The sequence below is a fragment of the Gymnoscopelus braueri genome (assembly GCF_963280865.1).
Source record: "Gymnoscopelus braueri genome assembly, chromosome: 13".
Classification (NCBI taxonomy): Eukaryota; Metazoa; Chordata; class Actinopteri; order Myctophiformes; family Myctophidae; genus Gymnoscopelus; species Gymnoscopelus braueri.
This window is the reverse complement of record NC_137615.1, coordinates 37,800,110-37,826,809: the sequence shown is the minus strand read 5'-3', so window position 1 is coordinate 37,826,809 and position 26,700 is coordinate 37,800,110. Positions and strand designations below refer to the sequence as shown.

Below are 26,700 nucleotides of genomic sequence, written 5' to 3'. Positions count from 1 at the left end.
GGAATAGATTGAAGAGGGAGAGAGAGACATGGGAACGGAATAGATTGAAGAGAGAGAGAGAGAGAGAGAGAGAGAGAGAGAGAGAGAGAGAGAGAGAGAGAGAGAGAGAGAGAGAGACGGAATAAAGAGAGAGCGAGAGAGAGAGAGACGGAATAGAGAGAGAGAGAGAGAGAGAGAGAGAGAGAGAGAATAGATTGAAGAGAGAGAGAGCGAGAGAGAGAGAATAGATTGAAGAGAAAGAGAGAGAGCGAGAGAGAGAGAATAGATTGAAGAGAGAGAGCGAGAGACATGGAAACGGAATAGATTGAAGAGAGAGAGAGAGAGAGACATGGAAACGGATTAGATTGAAGAGAGAGAGAGAGAGACACACATGGAAACGGAATAGATTAAAGAGACAGAGAGAGAGAGAGAGACAGACAGACATGGAAACGGAATAGATTGAAGAGGGAGAGAGAGACATGGGAACGGAATAGATTGAAGAGAGAGAGAGACATGGAAACGGAATAGATTGAAGAGAGAGAGACATGGAAACGGAATAGATTGAAGAGAGAGAGACATGGAAACGGAATAGATTGAAGAGAGAGAGACATGGAAACGGAATAGATTGAAGAGAGAGAGACATGGAAACGGAATAGATTGAAGAGAGAGAGACATGGAAACATAATAGATTGAAGAGAGAGAGTGATGGAAGCAGAATGGCTTGATTGGACATCTCAACCTATTGCCATTAACAGGAATCGAACCCTCAACCTTTGGATTGACAGGCTGCAACACTACCTATAGTGCTATAGCTTTGTCCAGGCTGAGGTTGTCTGTTGAAGATAAAAGTGAACAAGTGAAAGCAGCCGATCTACAAGCTCAGAAACACGTTGCTATCTGAAAAGTTTTGAGATTGTAGATCGGCTATTTTCAGAATGTAAGTATGTCATACATTGCAAAAACATACCCTCTCAAATAAGCATTTCATGTTATCTTTAAAGGGCAAGACCACTTTGGTAGAGGTTTGGGTTGTGTAGTTACCTTGCCATGATGTAACTCCAAAGGTGGGCAAGAAATAAAAAAATATTGCTCCATTGATTAGAAATTGATAATTCAAAATATGCTCCTCATTGACTTACATTGTACGGTAAAACAGCTCTCAAAGTCACTATTTTAGCACATAAACGAACGCAAACAAAGTTGATTCAGACAATATAGAACATTGACACATCTCTGATCTAGGGACAGAGAGTCATCTCTGTCCCTAGATTTCGTTCTGAAAGAATCCCAAGTATGCGCCTTTAGCCCCGCCCCCCTATATTAATGAATGGGAGTGAACGCCCACAACTCAACGTCACAGCCCCATTTGAGGCAGAGACAGCGAGTCTTATCTCCCAAGGCTGCAGCGTCTAAATCCCCACCCCTCCCCCTCTCCCCCCACACTCACTCTCTCTCTCACACACACACACACACACACACACACACACACACACACACACACACACACACACACACACACACACACACACACACGCCCCAAAACACGTCACCCCCATTTCTTTCGCAGACAAGCGGATCTTGTATTCTTGTATTTGTTTTACTGAGGAATGAGGATAAGGTTAGAAATATAGTTTTACTGAGGTTAAGTTTAGGTATAAGGTTAGGTTTTGGCACCGTGAGGTAATGTTTATGAATAAGGTTAGGTTTAGTTTAGGCATAATTTCCTGGGGTTACGTTTAGAAATACCAGGTGAATACCGCCGGATTTGCCCCGGGGCGACTGTGTTTTGGGGCGAGCGTGTAACCACCAACCACCAGCTTTTATTTATAAAAACCCTGTTCGAGTGTCCGCTGTGTCACTGTAGCCGGCTGAGTGATAATGATCCACAGCTGTTTGTTCTTGCAGCGTCCGCGGCGCAATGATCGAGATTATTTTGTTATCAAAGAAAGCCTTTGCGCTTTATTATACACACACACACACACACACACACACAACCACACACACACACACACACACACACACACACACACACACACACACACACACACACACACACACACACACACACACACACACACACACACACAATAACGTTTCTGGGTGTACTGCTTGCGTTTAAAACACAGTCTGCTTCACAACTTTTCACTGTTGATGCAGCTAAATCTCTGCTGCTGAGAGCTGAGGGGCTATAGAGCTTACTTTATTCTTCGCAGCACGACGGTGTCGCGCGCTTAAAATAGCAGACCTACAAGCTGACAACGCGTCGTGGATGCGACGCATTGTGAGCTTGTAGGTCTGCTATGTTTTTAAAACATAATACATTAACAAATAGCATACAGGAGTAAATGTATATAGTATAATAATACAGTCCAGGTCCAGGGTCTTCAACGTTTTTCAGGTGAAGGACCCCTTAGCTGAGAGAGAGATCAAGCATGCAGGGACCCCCAGTACATAGGCTATTGTATAAAACTGTGTTCTTTCGTTTATGCTGTTTTTGTAACCTCAAGAGGACACATATGGAACCAAATGGATCCCGACGTGAAATAGGGCGCTAAATTTGCCTATGATAAACGTCAGAAAAGATCAGCATTCATTTTATGTTCTACTCCTGTTGGTGTCAATATAAAAAAATATGGTTTATTGCATTCTCAGCCAGTCACTCGGGGGGGGGGGGGGTGTCACATAAAAATAGTTGGAGGTCGGGGGGGGGGAGAAAATGAAAAGAAATACCCCCCTGGTAACTAAATAACGAACAGTCCCTAACAGCATACATTTCCATTACAAATGAGGGGATAAATACATATTGTAGTGTGAATGACTACGTACTATGATAAATTTAGTTATTATGATAAATATCCATTAAATGAATTTAATGATGATTTATCACCAGTTTACCTCATTAATTAATAATTATACAGATCAGTCTCATATACTCTGAAGGATTTGAATTCTTTTTGAAGCAGGGTCAATATATCATTCACCAACGTATAAATATGACATTAGAAAGTCTTTTTCTAATCAAACAAGTTTATTACTCAATTGCACAGTGGAGACAGTATGACACAGTCCACAGCATAGTGGCAATTAATAAAACAACAGTTGAAACACAGCCGTGTTACAAGATGTAAATTCTGTTGTAATTGTTGATTAAATCATTTAAAAGAGAGTAAATATATTGGGCACTTTATAACTTTCTGAGCTCTTTGTGGTGAAGAAAGAGAGAGTGAAAAGAAGGAAAATAGATAGAAATAGAAGAAAACAGATTCAACCAGAAGTTCTTTGCATCAGTTGATCAAACAAAAGTTATTGCAATTGCATCTGTTGCCATGACATCATAAATCAATGAAACAGACCTCTTTGTTTGGGCAATCTGATCAGCCGTAGTAGTTTGATGATGGTCTTCGAACCTCTTCCAGGGCTAGGCTCAGCAAAGTCTGTTGACTCCTTTTCCAGCGGCCAGAAATAGGGGCCGCAGTCTTCTTTGCGAGAGAAAGAGAGACAGTGGTGGGGACTGGATGTCCAATGGTAGATTTCTGTCTTTCTCTCTCTCTCTCTCTCCCGACTTTGATCCTTGATGCACTGTTTTCCTGGTTCAGAATGACTTTTTCCCAGGAGTGTGCTAATCTTTACGGGAGAGAAGATTGTCACTTTTTGATGAACGGTTCCTACAGCCTTGACTTGAAATGGCTGCAGGGAGGCTCACAGTTTACTGTGATAAGGCATTAATGCTTATGAAACTAAAAGTCCAGCTTATTAGATCTTTAACATTATGGTAGTATTTGGCCTGTTAAAAGTTGATTAGTTAGAGAAAGTTACTAATCATTTGATTCAAGTTAAACTTCAATACTTGTATGAATTAAAAACATTTAAAACATTTAAAACACTCAAACGTGTGACAGGAGGATAGTATAGACAAGGGGGTAGACGAACGACAACTGAACTAGCAGTTGGATGGGAAATGAGTGTATATCTGACCTCATTTGCATATTCCCAGTAGGTCTGTTTTTAACCTCACTGCACACTTTACGTCATGTGTTAAATGTTTCAAAAGGGATCCTTTAAAGGATACAGAGAATGAGAGAGAAAGAAAGTTAGAGAAAGTAGGAGAGAAAGAACAAGCTGAGCTTTCCTTAGTTATATTAGATCAATTATTAAAGATGCCCACACACTTTCAATATCTATAAATGCACTCAATAACCACATTTTGATTATTCTACAATTATTTATTTACCAAGTCTTATGTCAAAACATTCAGCATAATAAACCACTGTAGAATAAGTAAAACTTCAATCAAATAGAAATATAGTTATTTGATTATAACACAATTTGCTAAAAACACAACCACACAATTATAACAGGTTTAAACCACCTGGTAGATAAGACAGAGAGGGAGAGGGGAGTGATGTTTCACTCCTTGATTCATTGTCCAGGGAATGGAGGAATTCGCTTTATTGCGAGGTCGACAGTTTTGCAAAGGTTCATGTTATTGCGTGGTTCGAGTCACATGATGTTTTTGGGTTATCTTGTGACTAACAGTCAGACTTGAGTCTCTCTTTGTCACATCCATCAAGCTGAGATGTCGCTTACCGACAAAGGACGCATCTGGTGGTATGCTGGGATCCATCGGATGTGCTGGTGTGTGTGTGTATGTGCATGTTAGTGCACGTGGGAGTGTGTGCTGTTTTAGACACACAGAGCTGTGAAGGGCTCCCTGGGGTCACAAAGGGTGAGATCTTATTTCACTGTACAAAGTGAGCACCACCAGTGACTGTCTGTTGTGGAGTCTATCTTCTGACCAGATGTTAATGTCAGTCATTAAACATTTATTGATCATCAGGCTTTATTATAAGCCGAATTCACTACATATAATACCCCCCCCCCCCCCCCCCCCAATTACAGTACATTTCGGGTCCAATACAGCATATTTGAATACATTTTGGAGTAAATGACAGATTTCTTTGATATAGAGCTGTCATCACGCTCAGTGTTGCCATGTCCTCTAATTATAAGCGACATTGCCCTTGTTTTTCTGTGAAGGTACTTGTAAAGACTGGTGGTTGGCCTTTGTCCCTGTTTCTAAAACGTTGTTGATATTTGGCATGAGTTATTTGTTGATAGCTTGTAGATCTGCTATTTTCTACTACCACCACCACCACTAGTAATACTATTAATAACTAGAAAAAGTGCTCCTCGGAGCACAGGTCTCCACCAGGTCAGGTAGGTTATTGTGGCCTCCTGGTGGCGCTATAATAGGCCAATGTGAAAAGGGTGGCATTTCTTCTTAAGCCTTTCACGGCAAACGGACATTTCATTCATGATTTGAGGCATTTTGTTCCAAAAATGTGTACTGCTAAGTTGTATGGATTTAAACTTGTAACAGAGTATTTCTATATTGCAATATTGGTACTTAACTTAAGTAACGACTTTGAGTACTTTTTCCACCACTGCCAAAATATTTCGCCTATACATAGTAAACTATAATAGCTGTTCAAATGGCTTTTCAGGTAATAATGGTGCTTCAAGGTGATGCCTTCCTGTGCTATTGAAGTGGTGCTAATCACTGCATATGGAAGTTTCGAAGTAGTTCACACGTCTATTTACCAATAGATGTCACACTTAATCGGTATTCACATTCCACGTACATCACCAGCGCAATAGAGATGAGATGTATGGCTCTTTTAAGGGAGCCGGCTCTTGGCGATCCGTTCCTTTCACAGTGCCGTTCAAAAGACTGGCTCATTTATGCCTCATTTGTATATTTATATATTTAAAAAACATATATAAATGTATATAAATATATATAAATATTTGTATATTTATATCTCATAACATTATTTATATTTGTATTACTGTATATAAATATGATATAATTGATGTTATATCATATATACAATAATACAACATATAACATTATAATAATATATTATTATATTTAAAAATATATAATAATATAATAGATTACATCACTAATACAATATTTATTATATTATAATATATCATATACATTATAGTACATATTATTATTATATTATAGTATAAAATTATAATATAACATTTTCTTACACTAATTAATTTAATAAATCTCTGCTGTCCAGCAGCCAGCAACCATCTACCTCTAAAACGCTCATTTTTCAGGAAATGAAAAAAAAAAAAAAACTTATATTTTTTTAAACAAAGCAGTACAGCCTCATCAAAGTTGGTATAGTGACTTTATATATTGTCAGATACTTGCATGTGTCATTATATTATCACCACTTTACCCAAATCCAGCTCAACTGTAGTTAGGAGTCCAAAAAGATGACAAGAGTTGGAGTTTGCGTAGAACTAGCGAGATAAATGCTCTGAACTCATTTCTTGTCACATTGCTCTCCTCATTAAATACTTCATAGATTTTAGAAATATAATTACTTGTTTTCATAACATTAGCGTCAGTGCTAAGTTTGATAAAGATAAAAAGGTACACTGCATAGTTTTAATAGACTACGGGGAGAAAAACCCTGCCGTTTAGTTTGTTTATGTGCTGCTCCTCCTCTGTCTGTGTTCGCTCACTTCGCTCACAGTGCGCTCTGCGCTGTGCTGTGCAACAGCAGCAGGAGAGGAGAGGGGGGGAGTTGCGTGGTTTTGACAAACCGTTTGAGGAATTAGGGAGTTTTTGTCAGAGGCGCGTTTTCATACTTTTTATTAGTTCATTCATTAGTCCCTTTTTTTTACACAGACGTAAAGGGTGTTCAATAGCGCTGAAAATGGAGTTAGCTGGTTCCTGCTATACAGCGACAATATAATAAATGTATATATAATATATAACATATGCATAATATACTATGTTATAACTACCAATGCCAAATACATCAATCACCTACATAGCAGAAATCACACACCCTCACAAACCCGCATCCTACAAATATCCAGCCACTGCCAACTCTCTGTCCACCATGACATCTACAGTATGTCATTCTTTCTTGTTTAAAGATCTAAATTGTTGTTTGTTTGTGTTTTCTCCACATTCATTAAAGTATTACTGATTTTATCGTAGTCAATAAGATGGCTAAGCAGTGAGCGGTTAAGAAGCCAAGTTTGAATTTCCTTCTATATTCATTTTCTTTTCCAGGGACAGAATAGATGTTTCAAATCAATATTTAAAATGCATGCATTAATATTATCACACTCTGTGTATGGGTTCAGAGTCGCAATTGTTCTCATGGTGGTGCTATAACAGCTCCATCGTTTTTGTTATTTCCATGAAAGAGAAAGGGAAGAAGAAGAGGGGGTAAGAGGAAGAGAGAGAGAGATCAATAAAAACAACAATTTATCTATTTACACATAGTGGCCCTCATTTATCAACGCGGTGCAGCCCAAATAATGGGCGTACGGCGAGATCACCGCACCTTTCGGCATTTATCAATATATCCTGACGTTGGCTTCATCCTACCGTAGGCTGAGATCTCACGTCTGGTAGAGACCAGTTGTTGACTTTGGCTGCGCCCGTTTATTCCATTGTAGTCCTGCGGAGCAGCATTGTCTGACTGGCATCTGGACACATAATCCACTCCTAAATGTATATCTACACTAATAAATAATCCCTGTGAAAATATAACATTTTATAAAGTAGTTTAAACAAACTGCTTTAACAGTCATTCGGTTAAGCTTGTAGATCTGGCTGCATTGGCTATTTGAAAATAGCAGATCTGCAAGCTCACAACGGGTCGCATCGCGACGCGTTGTGAGCTTGTAGATCTGCTATTTTCAAAATATACGAGCGCTTTTGCGTTGGGAGTCCCGCGGTCGGGACTCCCGAGTCCCGACCATCTTTTCATGGACAGTGAGGTGTACAAACTTACAGTAGCTTGTCCTATGGTATGGAGTTATGTCATAGAGAGTTATATAGGCTACAACCTGGCTGGGTTAAGGATATAAACCTGACGCTCCAATCTCTTATAACGTGGGTGGCAGCACGGGATCACTGCAGTCTGCAGACCGCCCGAGTCTCATGGGGAATATAGTCTACATGACTGCTTTAGTGTAACTCGAACGCGCACTGCTTGGTATGGGTTAAATAAATGAATATACAAACGTATTCCATTCATGGCGATGTGATTGGTATCATAATATGTCATTCATGTAGGCTACAAGCCTACGTGACAAAGATTGTACCGCTATGGTACGGATTACAATACATGAAAAACACAGCTGGGCGGGTGTGTGTGTGTGTGTGTGTGTGTGTGTGTGTGTGTGTGTGTGTGTGTGTGTGTGTGTGTGTGTGTGTGTGTGTGAGAGAGAGAGAGAGAGAGAGAGGGGCGTGTGCGTGTGCGTGTGTGGCGAGGCAGGCGGGGGAAACTCTTTCTTATTGGCTTTTGATGTCTTTGATCGTATTCTGGTTCTTCTTCATGTCGTAAAATCGGGGCGTTTTGAGAATATTTAAGGGCGTGTTATTTAAATGACGCTAGGTTTCAGCCGTGACATTTATCAAGGCTAGGACCAAATGTATGCTCGGATCAGCTGTGTAGGATGCGTTGATAAATGTGACTTCGACGTTGGTGTACGGCCGAATATATGGAAAAATATACGCCGGTTTATACGCTCCGTTGATAAATGAGGGCCAGTATCTCTATCCGGTGCGGTACTGTAAGTACCTAAGATAAGACATAAGGTGCATAAGCATAGCAGCAGCAGACATACAGGTTTACATGATATCGAAACCTCTTATCTCCATAGTTTAACTTTTTATTTTTCTTCCAAAATGAATGCCCCATTCTGTCAGTGTCACACAAAAATAGCAGATCTACAAGCTCGCGGCGCGTTTTGAGCTTGTAGATCTGTTATTTTTGCTATTTTTGAATTTCAATCCTGAAAAGTAACAGCAAGAATAATACAAATCAACGCGTTGGACATGGGATTAAGGTGCAGATTGTCAGCGCGTGTCGACCACATAGTCCACATGAAGGGTAACTGTCACTGGTATAACCCACAGGATTATAATGAACACTAAACACTATGGTCTGTCTGTCTGTCTGTCTGTCTGTCTGTCTGTCCAGATGATCCTGCTCTCTCTGATCCTGTGTTGTCGGACTGGGCAGAGTGGTCAAACTGCACGACTTGGACCACAATGATCTCATCAAACATCTTCGGCTGCAATAGACCTAGACTAGGACATCAGCAGCGAACGCGTCGATGCCTTCACAAAGCAGAGGATGGACGCAGCTGTCGTGATCAGGACCTGATTGAAGTCCGATTCTGTCTCAATATAGGAGATTGTTACAGTAAGACGCACACGCACACGCACACACACACACACACACACACGCACACGCACACGCACGCACCACAATGTTGAGTAAGCTCCAAGTACAAGTATGTCATTGTCTACAATGTACGGGCTGTACAGCTATGCAACAGGTCTTGAACCCTGAACCTAGATAAATAGCATTGCCAAAAATAGCAATGTGTCACGTTGCAGGCTTGTAGATCTGCTTTTTTCAAGATTAAGAATGCTAGGCCCCATCCCTTTTTTTTTACCTCTACAACAAAATCTCTTGGCAGAAAATAGCTGAGCCACAGGCTCACAACATCAACATCACATTGCGAGCTTGTGGATTAGCTATTTTCGCCAAATGTTCTCCTATTTTCACAGAATCTGTTCACCTATTATGACATGCCCAGAATAGAGCTCATGTGGTTAATATAAGTAATGTTATTAATAACTGTATCTGTGTGTCTGCAGTCTCCGGTACATGGTTAGATAATTGGTCACAATGGTCCAAGTGTAGACCTTCATGTGGAAGCAGCTACTCCAAACGATTCAGAGAGAGAATCTGTCAACTACCTGACTACAGGTAACTAACTAACTAACTAACTAACTAGCCTTGACGACCATGCAGTCTTATGCAAAGGTTAAAATATAATTTAGATACAGTAGCATGTTATTTAGGCCAGGTTCATTTGTTGACCTAGCATCCTATATTGTTTGTAAAGTTTCAATGTACATATCATTTACTTTTTGATATTATAATGTTTTGACTGATGATTACAGAGAATGGGGCGTCATTGACAGACTTATGGGTCTTGGGGAAAAGGAAACGTCACAGAGGTATGCCAAAAATAAGTGCTTTTTATTAATAAATGATTTTAAATGATCAAAAGATAAAGCAACTGGATTCAACTGAACATTATTAACTTAATTCAACTGAGCATAATTAAAGCAACATAAGCAGACGGTGCTATTTAGTGTGACCGCTCCAGCTGCCTCAGGAGGACTGAAGAGAAAGAATATCATTAGAGCAGGTATTTTATAGTGTCTGAGGAGACAATGGCCAGGTGTCTCCCCTTCCACCAATCATCTCCAACTCCACCCTCCAAGTCAGCACTGCAATGGAAATGTACTGACACACACACACACACACACACACACACACACACACACACACACACACACACACACACACACACACACACACACACACACACACACACTCCTATAGCAAAGGCCCAGGGGGCCGTCACACCCCCCCCCCTTCAAAACAGGGTCCCATAGGGAACCCTGGCCCAAACTTTATGCTATAAATAAATCACCTACAAATGTGCAAATATTTACAAAAATGTACCCCCTTCAAAACTAACCCCCTCAGTTCACATCTATATTCTGCTTCTGCCACACCCCCCTCAGCAACTGGTACCTTGGAGCCTTTAAGAGAAAAGTTAAGGCATTATGCAAAACAGAAAATGAACACAGAATTAGTTACATGGGGCTCTAGACAAAGCGTCCGCAACCACATTATCTTTTCCTTTTACATGGCGAATATCTAATGTGTAGCACTGAAGAAATAAGGACCACCTAATCAGCCTCCGATTTGGACTGTGCAGTGAATGCAAAAAGGTTAATGGGTTATGGTCTGTGTACACCACCACAGGTCCAGAACCCACATAAACCTCAAAGTGCTGCAAAGACCATATCAAAGCCAAAGCTTCCTTTTCTATCACTGAATAGTTCAACTGATTCCTGTTAATTTCTTTTAAAAAAAACACACAGGTTTTTCAATGCCCAATTCATCCTCCTGTAGCAAAACTCCACCTGCACCCACATGACTGGCATCAACCTGCAGTTTAAAAGGCCTTTCCATGTGTGGAGCAGCTAGAACAGGAGCATTATAGAGGATCTTCTTAGCACTTTCAAAAGCCAGCTGACAAACAGGAGACCAGATGTATTTTACATTACCCTTAAAGGGCAAGACCACTTTAGTAGAGGTTTGGGTTGTGTAGTGTACCTTGCCATGAAGTAACTCCAAAGGTGAACAAGAAATCAAAAAGAATTACTCCATTGATTAGAAATTGAGAATTCAAAATATGCTCCTCATTGACTTACATTGTACAGTGAAACAGCTCTCAAAGTCACTCTTTTAGCACGTAAACAAACGCAAACAAAGATGATTCAGACAATATAGAACATCACAAAACCCAGTACTGTTTGGTTTTTAAATAAAAATGTTAACTTCCTGTTGATTTTACTATTTGAAGATCCGGATCCGGATCCGGATCCGTGAATCCACAACTGATATTGCTTACGACGACCTGGAGTGGCAAGAAGAGAATTTTGCTCTGTCAGCTGTTTAACCGCATTATATGGTCCCATAAATTTAGCCTGGAACGGTGAACCCACAATAGGCAATAAAGCTAAAACTTGGTCACCTGGACTAAAAACACGCTGCTCAGTCAGCTCTACGGTCATACAAACGTTTCATTTTCTTTTGTGCAGAATGCAGTCTTTCCTTTGCCAACTCCGTAGCCGAATAAAGTCTGTGCCTAAAGCCATTTACATAATCAATTAGATTGTTAGGCGGATCAACCTCTTTCCAATCGTCTTGTAGAACCGCTAATGGTCCTCTCACTGTATGACCAAACACAAGTTCGTTTGGACTAAAACCCAAACTCTCCTGCGTTACTTCTCTAGCAGCGAGTAATAACCATGGTAACCCATCCTCCCAGTCTGCCTCCATCTGAACACAGTTTGCCCACATCAATGATTTTAATGTCTGATGGAAACGTTCAAGCGCCCCTTGGCTTTGCGCGTGATATGCCGACGCTTTGTTGTGTTTAACCTTCAGTTGTTTCAACACTTGGGCAAACAAATGAGAGGTAAAATTAGAACCCTGATCACTCTGGATCGTAATCCCGAAGATTGAAATAAACTGCGTGAGCGCACGCACCACTGACTTCGCTGTAACCATGCGTAATGGATACGCAGCAGGATATCTGCCTGGTGCTCTGGCACATCACGGTCAACAAATACTTTGCACCAGACTTGGCGCAAGGCAGAGGGCCTACACAGTCCACAATCAAATGCTCAAACGGCTGGGAAATAGCTGGAATAGGATACAGAGGGGCCACTTTTATGGCTTTCCCGTTAACTGACAGGTATGACATGTTTTAATGTAGCCGGCAACACTTTTCTTAACCCGAGGCCAGAAAAAAAATCTCAGAACACAGTCATATGTTTTCCCCACTCCCATATGTCCCGACTCATCATGAGCGACCCGCAACACTAAGTCACGAAATTTGGAGGGAACAACAATTTGATAAATAGGATCTCCAATGAACCCCTCGCCATGCGGCACCCATTTGCACAGCAGCACTTCATTCTCCATGAAATAACCCTGTGCAAGATTATTCACCTCACTTTTGGGGAGCGCCATCTGGAATAGATCCTTCAACGTGGGATCTGATGTCTGCTCACTCACCAATACACTGAGTGGAATAGACACTGGAGTGTCAGCCAAAGACAACAACACCCCATCCATGACACCACCCTCCGATTCTGTCTCCCCCCGAACCTCGGCACTGTCACTGGCTTTTTTCATGGCACGCGTCATAGCGCATGCCTGAAACACATCAGGGAAAAGTTTCTCATTCTCATCAAGGTTCAAGATTCAAGGTTACTTTATTTTTGTCTCCCAAGGGAGAAATTTGTCTTGGACACACAGACCAGCAGCATACACAATACCATACAGTACAGGACAGAGACAAAAACAAAAACATAAACACACAGTGACATGTACAGTCCGTTTTTCCTAGTCATCACCCTCCCTAATAATAATTAATAATAATAATAGCCACCTCATTCAGTATATAGCGCAATAAGACCAACACCTTAGCACACCTCAAAACCTTCTGCCCCGCCGTCTGCCCACCGCAAGGACATCATTGAGGAGTGTAATTGACATAGGGACAAAGGAGTACTTGTACCTATTGTAGTTGAACGCATGGGTCCCGTACCTCCTACCTGACGGCAGTAACCTATACTCAGTGTGTAGGACATGAGAGGAGTCAGACACAATCTTCTTAGCCAGCCCAATGGTGGACTGCTCAAAAATGACCTGGGGGGTAATGGGGGGTGTGGACATACCCATAATCTTCCCTGCCATTTTGACTAATCTAAGGATCTCAGATTTATACTTTACCGTCAGGTATCCGAACCAACTGGTGATACCATATCTGACAACAGACTCTATACTAGCTCTATAAAAGATCAGCATTATGTTTCTACATACACCAAAGAGTCTAAGCCTACGGAGAAAATGAAGGCGCTGGTGTATTTTTGCACACACACTTGTCACATGAGTGTGCCAGGCTGCCAGCTCATTTCACAATCGATCTGTACTCCTAGATATTTATAGGAGGTGACCTGTTTGATGTCATGACCATGAATGGTGATCGTCGTGTGGTCTCCTGGACCTGGGATCCACCACAACCTCCTCAGTTTTCCTTACATTAATTTGTAAGTGGTGTTCATCACACCATCCTACAAACCTGTCCACTCCAGTTGTATGGCTACTGATGTCACATTCACTTGTGAGTAGACTGAGGATAACAGTGTCATCAGAGAACTTAAATACATACTGATTGGGTTGTGAGCTGACACAATCATTTGTGTATAAAGTAAACAAAAGGGACGAGCTAACTGTCCCCTGAGGGGCCCCTGTACTACTCACTGCCTTATCAGAGAGTGCCGAGTTAAATCTCACCTGTTGTGGCCTATTAGATAAAAAGGAAAAATACCACTTAATTAAAAACGGATTCACCTTCAGATCAGCTAATTTACGGAAAAGAATATCTGGATGGATTGTGTTGAAGTCCGAGCTAAAATCAACAAAGAGAAGTCTTGCATATGCCTTTGTGTGCTCTATATGCTACAATACACAGTGAGCTAGTGTAGAAATCACATCACTAGTTCCGCGGTTCCTTGCATAGGCAAATTGATGCGGATCTAGTGATCGCTCTGTTTCCTTACGGAGCTCCTCAGTTATAATTCTCTCCAGGGATTTAACCACATTGGAGGTTAGTGCTACTGGCCTATAATCATTATTTTCTAATGGACAGGGCTTTTTTGGAACTGGAACTATGATCGATTTTTCCATAGTTCTGGCACCGTGTGGGTGTCGATAGAAACCTGGAAAAGAGGATGCCATGCTCGAGTTAATTCCTCCGCACATGTTTTTAGGAGGAATGCACTCATTCCATCCGGTCCTGTTGCTTTGTTAGTCTGCAAAGCTTTAAACACCTTAGTAACCGAACCTGCATCAATTATTATTCTATCATCATCACCATCACATGGTAAGGCATTTATTACATCACAGCATTCTTTGACAGTGTCAGTCTCAAAACGCATACAAAAATAATTTAGCTCATTTGCCATGGGCTTCCTGGTAGGTTGCATGTTTGTCATCTTCCTGATAGAGTCCCATAGTCTCTTGATATTGGAGCTGGCTAACTCCTGCTCTGCACGCTCTTTATGCTGCCTTCTGGATTCCCTCAGCTGCAGACTAAGTTCACTTTCTGCAGCCTTCATAGCTGCTGTGTCCCCCATCCTGAAGGCTGTCTTCTTTCTCCGAATGCAGTCCTGGATTCCCTTTGTGATATAGGGTTTATTGTTTGGATATTTTGTAAAAGTTTTCTGGGGTATTATTGAATCCACACAGAAGGTGATGTAAGCGGTTATTGTCTCTGTGGCTATGTTGACATCTGCATCGTGATAGAAGACATCCCAGTCTGTGCATAAAAAGCAGCCCTTCAGCTCCTCCACTGTATCACCAGACCACACATGTATAGTCTTGGTGACTGGTTTGCTAGATTTAAACACAGATCTATATGTGGGTGTGAGATGGACAGCCTTATGGTCAGAGGTGGCTAGTGGAGCCATAGCTCTGGCTGTATAGGCGTCCTTGATGTTACCAAAGCACTTGTCCAGTATGTTGCTTTTCCTCGTAGCACACTTCACATATTGTTGGAAGCCTGGCAGATATTTCTCCAGAGGGCAGTGGTTTAGGTCACCCAGGACCATCATAGGTGTGTCAGGCTTATTTTGAAGATGACGGTGTACACAGTCTGCGATCTAGCTAGCTGCACTGGCTGCCCTCGCATCTGGCGGTACATACACGACACATACAAAGATATTAGAAAACTCCCGTGGCAGATAGTGTGGTCTCAACGTGATACACAACAGCTCCAAGTCAGGGTTACATATATTGTCTCTGATCGCATAGTTCCGACACCAGCTGTCCTTAACATACACACAGAGACCTCCTCCTGTTAACTTCTCAGAGCTATCCTCTCTATCAGAGCGTATATGTGAGAACCCTTCTACCTGTACAAGACTGTCCGGCATGTCCTTAACAAACCAGGTCTCCGTAAAAACCAATAACCCAGACTCACGGTATTCATAGCTGATTCTTGCTTGTGTGCGTAGGTTGTCCAGTTTATTCCTCAGTGAGCGGGCGTTGCAAAGTAGTATCGGCGGCAGCGGTAGCTTTGTAGCCTTCCTAGTACGTTGCCTGACGCCACCTTTCCTCCCCCTTTTCCTGGCTCTCCCAGCATGGTACGGTGCCTGTCCTGGCGGCCTCAGTAGCTCTCCTGGAACCAAGCTCAGCAGGTTCGGCGATGGTCCTCCTTCGCCCTATTGTAGCTGTAGAAGCTCGGTCCCGCTGTACACTAGTCGGCCCGTGTTGCTGGGTCCGCGAGCTAGGCACTCAGCTATCCAGCCAGACAGCATTAGCCATGCTAGTAGCCATACTAGTTTGCGGTCCAACCGTCTCCATTCCATTCTCCATAAAGTTTTCCTATAGTCCATGGTGCACACTTTCCAACCGTGTGATCCCTAGTGTACCAGTCACCACATAAAACAGCACGGAAAACAGCACAAAACTACACAAATAAGGACATATAACAAGTTGCTGCGGAGCCTGTGTGCCCGTGTCGCCGCAGAGCAGCGCCAACAAGGATCAGTTCAATCGGGAGACCACCCGATTGAACTGATCAGGGCCCTTGGTAATCAATGGTACTGGGACCAGAACCGGACTTACAGGCTGAACCCCATGATCCGCCCACACCCGTTCCCCCGCCACATCATTTCCCCAAATTACCGTTACCCCGTTCACTAGAAGAGCTGGTCGTACTCCCATTCGCACCTCACCTACAAATAAATCTGAATGAAACATTAACCTGTGTACCGGGACATGGAACACAGCCATTCCCATGCCTAACACAGGAAGAAAGGATCCGGTATGAGTCTCCTCAGAGAAGGGCAGAGCAGATGACAAGATGAATCGAACGCGCCTGTGTCTCGTATTATCGTAACTGGCACTTTCTCTCCACTACCAATCAGGGACCTTCTTACCCTTTGAAACAAAGGGTAAGAAGGAACTTTCAGGTTTTGACATTTTTGGTACCTCAGCCATCGGCTGTGCAGCACCACTGGTACCGGGCAAGGATGTAGCAAATGCCACTGGCTTAGCTTTAGGCCCGCCGTTCTTATTACGTGGCCTAAGCATGGGACATTCCTTTTTCCAGTGTCCTGCCTGGTGACAGAAATGACAGGAGTTACCGGAGTCATCTACAGCACGACCACTCGGTCCACTCTTGTGCTCCGCACTCCATGCCCCACTGGTCCTACCAGGGAAATATTTTCCCCCAATAACTTGGCCAGCTTCTCTGCCACCCCCAAATCCACCAGTAAATCTACGGTTGTCCCCACATCCCTTATGCATTAACGAGAACTCATCGGCGAGTGCCGCAGCTTCAGCTGCAGTCTGTGCCTTCTGCTCACTTATATGAACGGCCACTTGCTCAGGGACTTTGAATTGTTCAAGTACAATCAGATCTGCCAGATCATCATAGTCATCGACTCCTGCAGCTACACACCAACGATTAAAGTGTGTGGACAGGTCACGGGCAAACTCCAAGTAGGATCTATTGCCTCGCTGCCACGTTCTAAACCGCTGGCGGTAAGTCTCGGGTACTAATTCGTAGGTACGAAGCACTGCGGCTTTCACCTCCGTGTACTTACAACTGTCCCGTGCCGACAGTGAAGCAAACGCCTCCTGTGCACGACCAGTCAGCACACACTGCAACAGGACCGCGCGGTCCGCATCACTCCAGTCCCTAGCGTCTGCCACCCGCTTGAACAAAGTGAAAAACACCTCCACCTCCTTCTTGTTAAATTTGGGGACTAACCGTAGACTTTTTAAGATCCTGTCCTTATCACCTGATTCCTTTTTCACCTCACTTAACGTGCCATCCCTCACCAGCTTGAGCCTCGTGTCCTCAATTTCTAACCTCGTCATCTCTGTCCTGTGTCTCAGCCTCTCCATCTCCAAATCCTTGTCTTTTGTTGCCGTTAACTGTGCTTGCAGTTGTAATTGCAAATTCAACAATCTTTCCTGCTGTTCAAAGGTTAAGACAGCCACAGATGGTACACTCTCCTTAACCTCAGCCTGCACACTTACTGTCGGAGGTGGGGTCAACACCTTTTGCTCATATAAGCTGTCCATAATCATGGCTTTGATGTTGTCCTTCCTGGACCTTTTATCGCCAATTTCAATTGCATAGTGCTCTGCAATTAAAATGAGCTGATCTTTGGTGCAGGCACCTAACCCCGCCTCCGACGGAGCCAAGAAAAAATCAATAACCTCCATTACTTTTTGAAACTTTTGAAAAACCCAAACCAAAAAGAAACAATACCAAATTAAACCAAAAACCTCTAGTAACAAAAGAACGCAACAGAAAACAAATCAATTAAATTGAGCCTCCCCACTGACTGCCTATACAAAAAACTTATCTAACTGCACTCTAGTCTTCAGAGGGTTTCTGCGGCCAGGTACTTACGCACCAAAACCCGCTAGCGTGGAAAAGCGACCAGCAAGCTGGCAACCCCCCAAAACTAGGGACATGCTCCAAGCCACTTTCACCCCACACTACTTTCTACCCGCTCACGAATCCCAAGGGGAAACGCGCTATGCCTACCATGAGTTGGCTCAATAAAACCGATTTGCAAAATAACTGTACTTACGTTCTTAAGTCACCAGACCTTTAACAAATTCTCCGACCTCCGATCGTTCCCCAAAAGAATGCGGGTAGGGAATCCCCAGCACTGACGTCACCAGCGGCTTTCCCAATTCCCACGGCCCCACCCCCCTGCTGCCACCAAGGGTAGGTGCGAACCTGAACCCTGCTTGTTGAACACAAGCAACCTAAACTACAATAGGCCTACTCAAACTTTGCAGTTTACCAAATGTTTCCGTTTTAGACGAGCCCCCATTTGTTATGGCCTGGCTCCAAGGCCACAACAAAAAAGGGGAAACGGCACGGAGGTATGCCAAAAATAAGTGCTTTTTATTGATAAATGATTTTAAATGATCAAAAGATAAAGCAACTGGATTCAACTGAACATAATTAACTTAATTCAACTGAGCATAATTAAAGCAACATAAGCAGACGGTGCTCTTCGGTGTGACCGCTCCAGCGGCCTCAGGAGGACTGAAGAGAAAGAATATCATTAGAGCAGGTATTTTATAGTGTCTGAGGAGACAATGGCCAGGTGTCTCCCCTTCCACCAATTATCTCCAACTCCACCCTCCAAGTCAGCACTGCAATGGAAATGTACTGACACACACCCACGCGGAAGGCCTACAAATCCACGCCCACTTTTGACACTCGGGGTCCGTTAGAACGATGAACTGCAGCTCTCAATGCAATCTCTATGAGAGGCATTGTAAAATACCGTCATTTCACTGGTTAACTACTGAGGCTGTAGCGATTTTTTTTGTGTTCTAATTATCTGTCCCATTTGTTTAATTTGTCCTTTTTAATGTCCCATATCTTTCATCTCGATATACTACCCACAATATACTATAATATACTCCATCAGTATGTCAAAACCGCTAGCATCGGAGATCCAGAGTTTAAGTGGTCGCATGGTATATACGTTACGGACGCATCCCTTCAGGTTTTCAATACCCAGAAAACTGGCGAAAGTGGCCGTTTTCAATAGGTTTTGGTCATTATCTCTGGAACAGAAGGTCCAATCTGCTCAGTTCAAAGCTTGTTGGATGCGTGACTTTGAGGACATTAAGCACGCAATTACACATTTTCGGGTTATTTATTTTTTTAAGGAGGGGTGAGCCTTAGTTGGGCAGGCGACCGCCTCTCCTGCCTCTACAGTGGGTACGCCACTGGTCGGCGCTCGGCGCTCGAAAAGACAGTGATGTCACTGAAATGCCCTTCTGCTGTCTACCCTCTGCTGTGTTAACATTATGGGTAACTCGTTAAAGTGGCAAATTAAATGTGAAACACATCAACTATTAAGAAAACAAGAAGATATGTTGACAAAGACACTCCATACATTTGGAAACATATTTTTATTTAAATCAATATCGTCTTCAGTTAATGCAGGATAATTTTAAAAGTAGGCTAACTTTCATATCCTCTCATAGGGAATGCATTGGAAGCTGCAGTTCATCGTTCTAACGGACCTCGAGTAGCGGCGCTGTCTCAAAAGTGGGCGTGAAATTTGTAGTCCCCGTGTGTCTCTATAGCAAAGGCCCAGGGGGCCTTCACAATCTGGAGGACCCAGGCGAAAGGTAGTATGAGGCCCCAGGCTGCGGCTCAGTGTCACTGCCCCCCCCTCCACAGATTTTTTTTAACAGAATAGATGTCATTTCCAGTATTCTGGTGCATTTTGGGAGTTTGATACTTCTATCAGGCTTTACTAAAATGGGATCCTTTAAAAATCTAAAATTAGGCACACACCATGCCTGTAACTTTATAATTTTTTCATGAGGTCCCCTAACTCTTGAGGCCCCAGGCAGTTACCTAACCTTGCCTACAGTTAAGTCCGCCACTGAGGTCTCTATGCATTTGATGTATTACCTTGTGTTTACCTTGCGGACCTTCGCTCTGGATTAAGAGTGTGTGCTAAATGCCTAAATTGTAACTATCTATCCTACTACTCACTACAATAACACAAGTATGGAACAAGCAACTGTTTCAGCGCTCAATAAAACGTGTGTGTGTGTGTGTGTGTGTGTGTGTGTGTTTGTGTGTTTGTGTGTCCAGGTTCAGGGAGAACATTCACTGTGGTGAACTACCAGCAGGAAAAAACAAGAATGAAACCCAAGCCTGTCCTTACTATGCCTGTGTGTCATTACTTTCGAATCGCTTCGATTAGGCAGCCTGCCGCTTAGGCCTACCGATTTGGTTAAGCGGCAAATCTAGCATTTTCAGAGGTTAACTTTTATTGAGGTAATATCATGAAGGTTTTCTAAGATTGTATTGATTGGGTCCTGAGCTCAGTAAGAGTAATTTCCATTTTTGTAGAATAGTCTTACTTAAAAGACGTCTATATTACATGACAAATTAATACATTTATTTTCGTGTCTGGCTGCCTTTCACAGCCTATCCCTTACGGGATTATTCAGACACAATTTAAAGTTTAAACACAGTTTTTCCAGTGCCAACATGCTGACACCAAAATAATAAACAAAATAAATAAATACCACACACTGTATACAAATCAAAAGTACAGTTTAGAAGTCTTTCAAACTATATATCTCTGCTGTCCGGCAGAAACCAGCTAACTCCAAAATGTTAATTTTTCAGGAAATTACAAAAACAAAACAAAAAGACTGGACCTCCAAGCTCACAATGAGGTTGGAGGTCAAAAGGAGGTGGAGCCTGGAGTCAGCAAAACCAGCTAACTCCACCCCCCTTTGGTGGACTTTAGCTGGTTTAGCAGAAAGTTTGAGGATCCAGTTAGCTGGTTTTGTCAAAAGCGCTTTTTAATACTTTTCATTGGTTCAATATTTTTTTTATCAATACACTGACGTAAAGGGTGTTCAATAGCAATTATGGAAAAAATGCAAAAGCGGAAAAATGGAGTTAGCTGGTTTCTGCCGGACAGCAACAAAATATGTATCTTTTATGATAAATGTAATATATCTCTATCTCTATCTCTATCTCTCTCTCTCTCTCTCTCTCTCGGATCTGCCAAATGTAATCAATGTTATTAAAAGATCGTATGTGACAGAACCAAACAGAGTAATTAGTATTATTATTTTTCGCCATTTCATATGACATGTTTGCAACGCCACAATGGTCTTGGAATTACACCGTGGTATATGGAATTCACTTTAAAACCTGCAAACAGAGAATTTCACATTGAAAGAGAAAACACAGTCATTCTCTCTTTCTTTTCATTCACTACACTGGTCTTACGTATCCCAAAGGACATATGTATAGGAAGGGGCCTGATGCCTAACACTCAAAGAACTTTTTTTGTTTTGTTTTGTTTTGTTTTCTAGAAGATATAATGTTCTCACACAGAAAACTTGTTTATCTGTGTGACTTTTAGAGAGCCAGGAGGATTTGCATTTACAATGTAAACACAACCAAAGTATATGCATTAAATATACAGTAAGGTAGATCTTTATTAATCCTGCGGGAGAAATTCAGTTTCAGCTTCACCCATCTTGCACCAGTGGCAGTGACACATACTGGTAGGGGTCTGTTTTTTTTTATATGTTTGGTTCAAATTGAACATACAAATTATCCCCAGACCCTGGGAGGCTTCTGCTGACCTTCTGATTACCAGACAGCCTCTCTACCACTAAGCTATGGCTATAAACAATATTGTTTATTTCTTTCTTATAGGCTACAACGCAAACACAGCCAGAGTAGGAATTAATTTGGATGTACAAATCTTGTTTATTGTATCAGAAATTAATATCAGCAATGGAGCCGTCAAATACATGTTTAGAGCACTACATGTGCCAATACCCATGCATGCATTTCCACCAGATGTCACTTTTGACTCAGTTATTAAGAGTAGTTGTGTTTTGGACCCAAAAGCAGAACTCAGAAAGCCAATCTGTCTTTCACATTGTTGACCCGAATCCAAAATAAGAATTTCCACTAAGGTCTAAGCAGCAGAACGTTGTTGTGTGAACACACATTCTGAATGAGTTGAATAGTTTGTTTTGGCAAAAAAAAACAAAGCACTGCAGTCTGGCAGGGCAGGCATGGCGTGTCACTGGGCATGGATCTGAGGCACAGAAAGCCAAGGAGTAATAAACTAGAATTTTTGCAATTCTGGGAAATTAAAAAGTGAAAATGTGTGCAAATCTTTGAATATATATATTTTTTAAAGCAAACATTTGTAACTCAAATCTTTGCTTCTGGGGGTCCCTGGAACAACATATTTTGAGATGGGGGTCCGTGGCCATATACATTTTGGGGTCCTTGACATGAAAAAGTTTGAGAACGACTGATATACTGTTCGACTTTTTTCTGTTCTGGCCCCACAGTGGTGGAATGAACTTCCCACTGATGTCAGGACAGCAGAGTCACTGCCCATCTTTCGCCGCAGGCTGAAAACCCACCTCTTCAGGAAACACTACCCTTCCTCTTTGCCTGGCCTACTTGTTGTTAACTAGTTGTACGAACTCTTGTTTTATTTTTTTATTGTTTTATTGGATCTTGTTTAGTCGATACACTTATTTGTTTTAGCTCGTGCTCATTTGATTTTGCTATTTTGTCTCATCTGTTTAAGAAAGTAGGTAGCTGATATATTGCACTTTTACCTTAGCGCTAGGTATACTCTTGGTTGCTTGTTTTTGCAGGAAATGCACTTAAGACTTCTGGTGATTAGTAGTTTCGTTCCCTACCTATGTTGAATGCACTTATTGTAAGTCGCTTTGGATAAAAGCATCTGCTAAATGACTGTAATGTAATGTAATATAGTAACGGCAAACAGCCTCTGAGAAAGACTCTTTGCAGAAACCTGTAAGCATCTTTGATGTTCCTTTTGTGATGTGGTTTGTTTATGGCTGTCATGGTGACGTGGCGGTGGTTTGTTTATGATGTCATAGTGACGTGGCCGTGGTTTGTTTATGACTGAGTCAGAATGGCGTCTGAGGTCCGCCAAGCCCTCCATTAGCCAATTTCAATACAGGATAATGAAAGTCAAGGGGGCTGAAACCTTGCCCAAATTTGGAATCATACGAATGACTGATGTCACAGGCTGCCGCTGGTCACATGAATTCTCAGATCCACATTGGAGCCACGCTATTTCTGTCTGGATCCTCAAAATCCACATAATTTCAAAGTTTTTTTTTATTTAAAAAAATGTAGACAAAATGAACCCAAGAATAATTTTCACTCCTTAGTGGCTGTTCTCCATTTAATAAAGCCCCAGACCAGTGTCCAAAATGGCTATTGACTGCACAGTCAGCCGTACAGAGAGCCAGAACATTCCTGCTATCGACTTATTCGGTCTGATGAACCGGTGAATCTGAGGACAGGGAGGAATAGAAAAAGCAATGGGCCTTATAAATTCAACACACACGCACGCGCACACACACACACACACACACACACACACACACACACACACACACACACACACACACAGCAGGGATTATAAAGCAAAAGAAAAGTCTCACGACTGAAACTTTTGGTCGTGCCGATACCCAATCTGTCATTTGTGTGAAATAGCATGAAAGGACCCAGCACACTCGCGTTCTGTTTCCTAAACAGGGATGAAAGTGGCTCTGAGATAAACCATCAGGAACTATATATAAAGTACAATATTTGCCTCTGAGATGTAGTGGAGTAGAAGTAAAAGTACTGAAAATTGTACTTAAGTACAGTACTTGAGTAATTGTACTTAGTTATGGAGTATATTTAATAACATGATACAAATGTAAGCCATATTTCACAGATAGCCTACTGTCAGACACAAGAGTGGATTCAAGAGGTGACTGTTGGTCTGGGCCGGGTGGGGTACATACACTTAGCTTTGCCTTTTGTTGTTTACCTGGGTTCTATGCATGTGTCTCCCTTCCCCCTTTCCTGCTTCATACAGGTGCAAATTGAATCAGGGAACTCAGAGGGTGATCTATTGTTTGTCTGGGGGGGTCTAACCTTTTGGAGGCTGACCCCCACCCACTTATTCAAAATGTGACCACGGCTATAAAGACTATGACATGTAAGCTTGTAGTGTGTGTGTGACTCAGCGGCCGGCAGGCTGTTGTGTTGTGTGGTGGGGACCTCAGGGTCCATGGAAGAGCTGTTCTGTACTGTTTGTACTTGTAATAAATCGGAAGCAAAGTAACCTCACTTGCTGGAGTGATGACTCAAATTCATTCTACAACCATTCATTCTCATCTCTGGAACAACAAACTTATCTACAATATGGCGTTGTTGGCAACTCAATAGAGCCTTTAAGGCAGTGGAAGAATATACCTCATATGGCGTCAAAGTCGGCAGTCGCGTTGGTTTGTTTTTTTGGGGACGTCAGTCTCCAGGGATACTGAGCCAGGCGTCGAAAGAACATGCGGCGGCGTTTTTGCCTTGCGGTGGGTGTACGGATCACGTTCTCTTCCTGAGACGTGGGGGGTCCACCGTGTAGGTGATTATGGACATCGGCACGACATGACGACAACTTTTCAAAGTTCTGCAGGGAGAGGACCTCATGACCAGGCCTAGGATGGCTGCACGACTCGTCTGGCTGATCGCTAGCAGTGCGCGTGGCTGTGCTGGAGCTGCGCTGGGCAACATGGCTGGGGTGAGAAGATGACATTGCGGGAGACTACAAGAGGGACGTTATCGAGCGGGACGCTGCACATATGGGACCTGGGATTGTATTTTTGTGATAATGGTGGGTTAACCTGTGAATTAGGGGATGCCTACTGGAGTTAACTGTCCCAATATCGACTGATGTAATCACTGATTTGCCCGCCTTTTGTTTATCTGTAGTACATAGGGTGGCGGTGTTGGATTAAGTTAATATTTTTTTGGAGTTTGGACTTCTTTTCAATGGTTCTCATGTCGAGTGATATAATTGCTTTGATGCCCGCCTTTTGTTTGTGTGCTGAGAAGACCAGGCGACTCCCGTGACGAGGTACATGGAGGGGTGGCGGTGTGGGAACTATGTGATGGGATTGTTGGAATTTTATTAAACCTTGTGGGGATCTCTGAGTTGGCTGTGTAATTCACCGTGTCGCTGTACTATGTAATCTTGGTTTTTGTATATGCATTGTTCTGTATGATGTTGTTTGCTGTTTTAGTATTCCTGAATGTTTTCTTTTTGTCCTGGTTGGTGTTCCGGTCGCTTTTCATGGGGGGCGGTTCTTTGTGGTTCTTTTGAAATATACGTGTTTGTGGAAGACGTTTTAATGTCTCCCATGGGGGGTCTGGAGTATATTTAATAACATGATACAAATGTAAGCCATATTTCACAGATAGCCTACTGTCAGACACAAGAGTGGATTCAAGAGGTGACTGTTGGTCTGGGCCGGGTGGGGTACATACACTTAGCTTTGCCTTTTGTTGTTTACCTGGGTTCTATGCATGTGTCTCCCTTCCCCCTTTCCTGCTTCATACAGGTGCAAATTGAATCAGGGAACTCAGAGGGTGATCTATTGTTTGTCTGGGGGGGTCTAACCTTTTGGAGGCTGACCCCCACCCACTTATTCAAAATGTGACCACGGCTATAAAGACTATGACATGTAAGTGTGTGTGTGTGACTCAGCGGCCGGCAGGCTGTTGTGTTGTGTGGTGGGGACCTCAGGGTCCATGGAAGAGCTGTTCTGTACTGTTTGTACTTGTAATAAATCGGAAGCAAAGTAACCTCACTTGCTGGAGTGATGACTCAAATTCATTCTACAACCATTCATTCTCATCTCTGGAACAACAAACTTATCTACAATATGGCGTTGTTGGCAACTCAATAGAGCCTTTAAGGCAGTGGAAGAATATACCTCAGTTACTTTACACCACTCATAACAAGCACCTTTGGCTCCACTGGAACAGGTTTTTTTTTTCTCCATTTCCTGAAAAGTAACAGTTTTGGACATTATTACCACCAGACAGTGATATGAACCTGTGCAGTGTGGCTGTGCTCCAGACAGTGAATCATCAGTGACTGTGACTTGCAGGGCAGAGCAGAACCATGGCACAAGCTGTCAGCCTGGCCTCCCACACTTTACTGCTTTTCATTTTCCTTCCTCTGAACTTTCTTTAACTTCCCTCACTTTGCTGTTGTCTAGAAATGTATTACTGTGTAAATAGACCCTTCATACTTAGTTGACCGGAGGTTCCCCTATGCTTGGTCAGCTTCTCTTTCCCCACCACACCAAATCTCTTTGCCAAAAGTAACCAATCTGCAAGTTGTGACGCGTTCGTGAGCGTGCAGATCTGCTATTTTCACCAAAAGTTCAGCCACCCCATAATAGGGACGCTGGGGTTCAAGTGAGGAAAAAGGTTTGACATAATGGTGATATTGATTTGAAGTAGGGATGCAAATGATCGATTAATTCATTCATTGATAGTTGATAACCTTATCGATCGATTAACCGATTAATTGATAAGCGGCGTTTTTTTAACAGGGTAATTCTTGTTCGA

At 42.5% G+C, this 26,700-nt stretch overlaps 1 protein-coding gene across 1 annotated transcript in view; it reads left to right on the top strand.

Annotated features, from left to right (window-relative positions):
* Positions 1–9,114, top strand: part of LOC308099555 (tyrosinase-like) — a gene marked incomplete at both ends in the record, with an annotated part of 13,469 nt that extends 4,355 nt beyond the window's left edge. The window contains one exon of the mRNA XM_080448293.1: positions 9,054–9,114. Within this exon, the coding sequence (XP_080304419.1) occupies positions 9,054–9,114 (61 nt within the window). The remainder of the gene's footprint in view (positions 1–9,053) is intronic.
* Between the last annotated feature and the right edge of the window lie 17,586 nt (positions 9,115–26,700).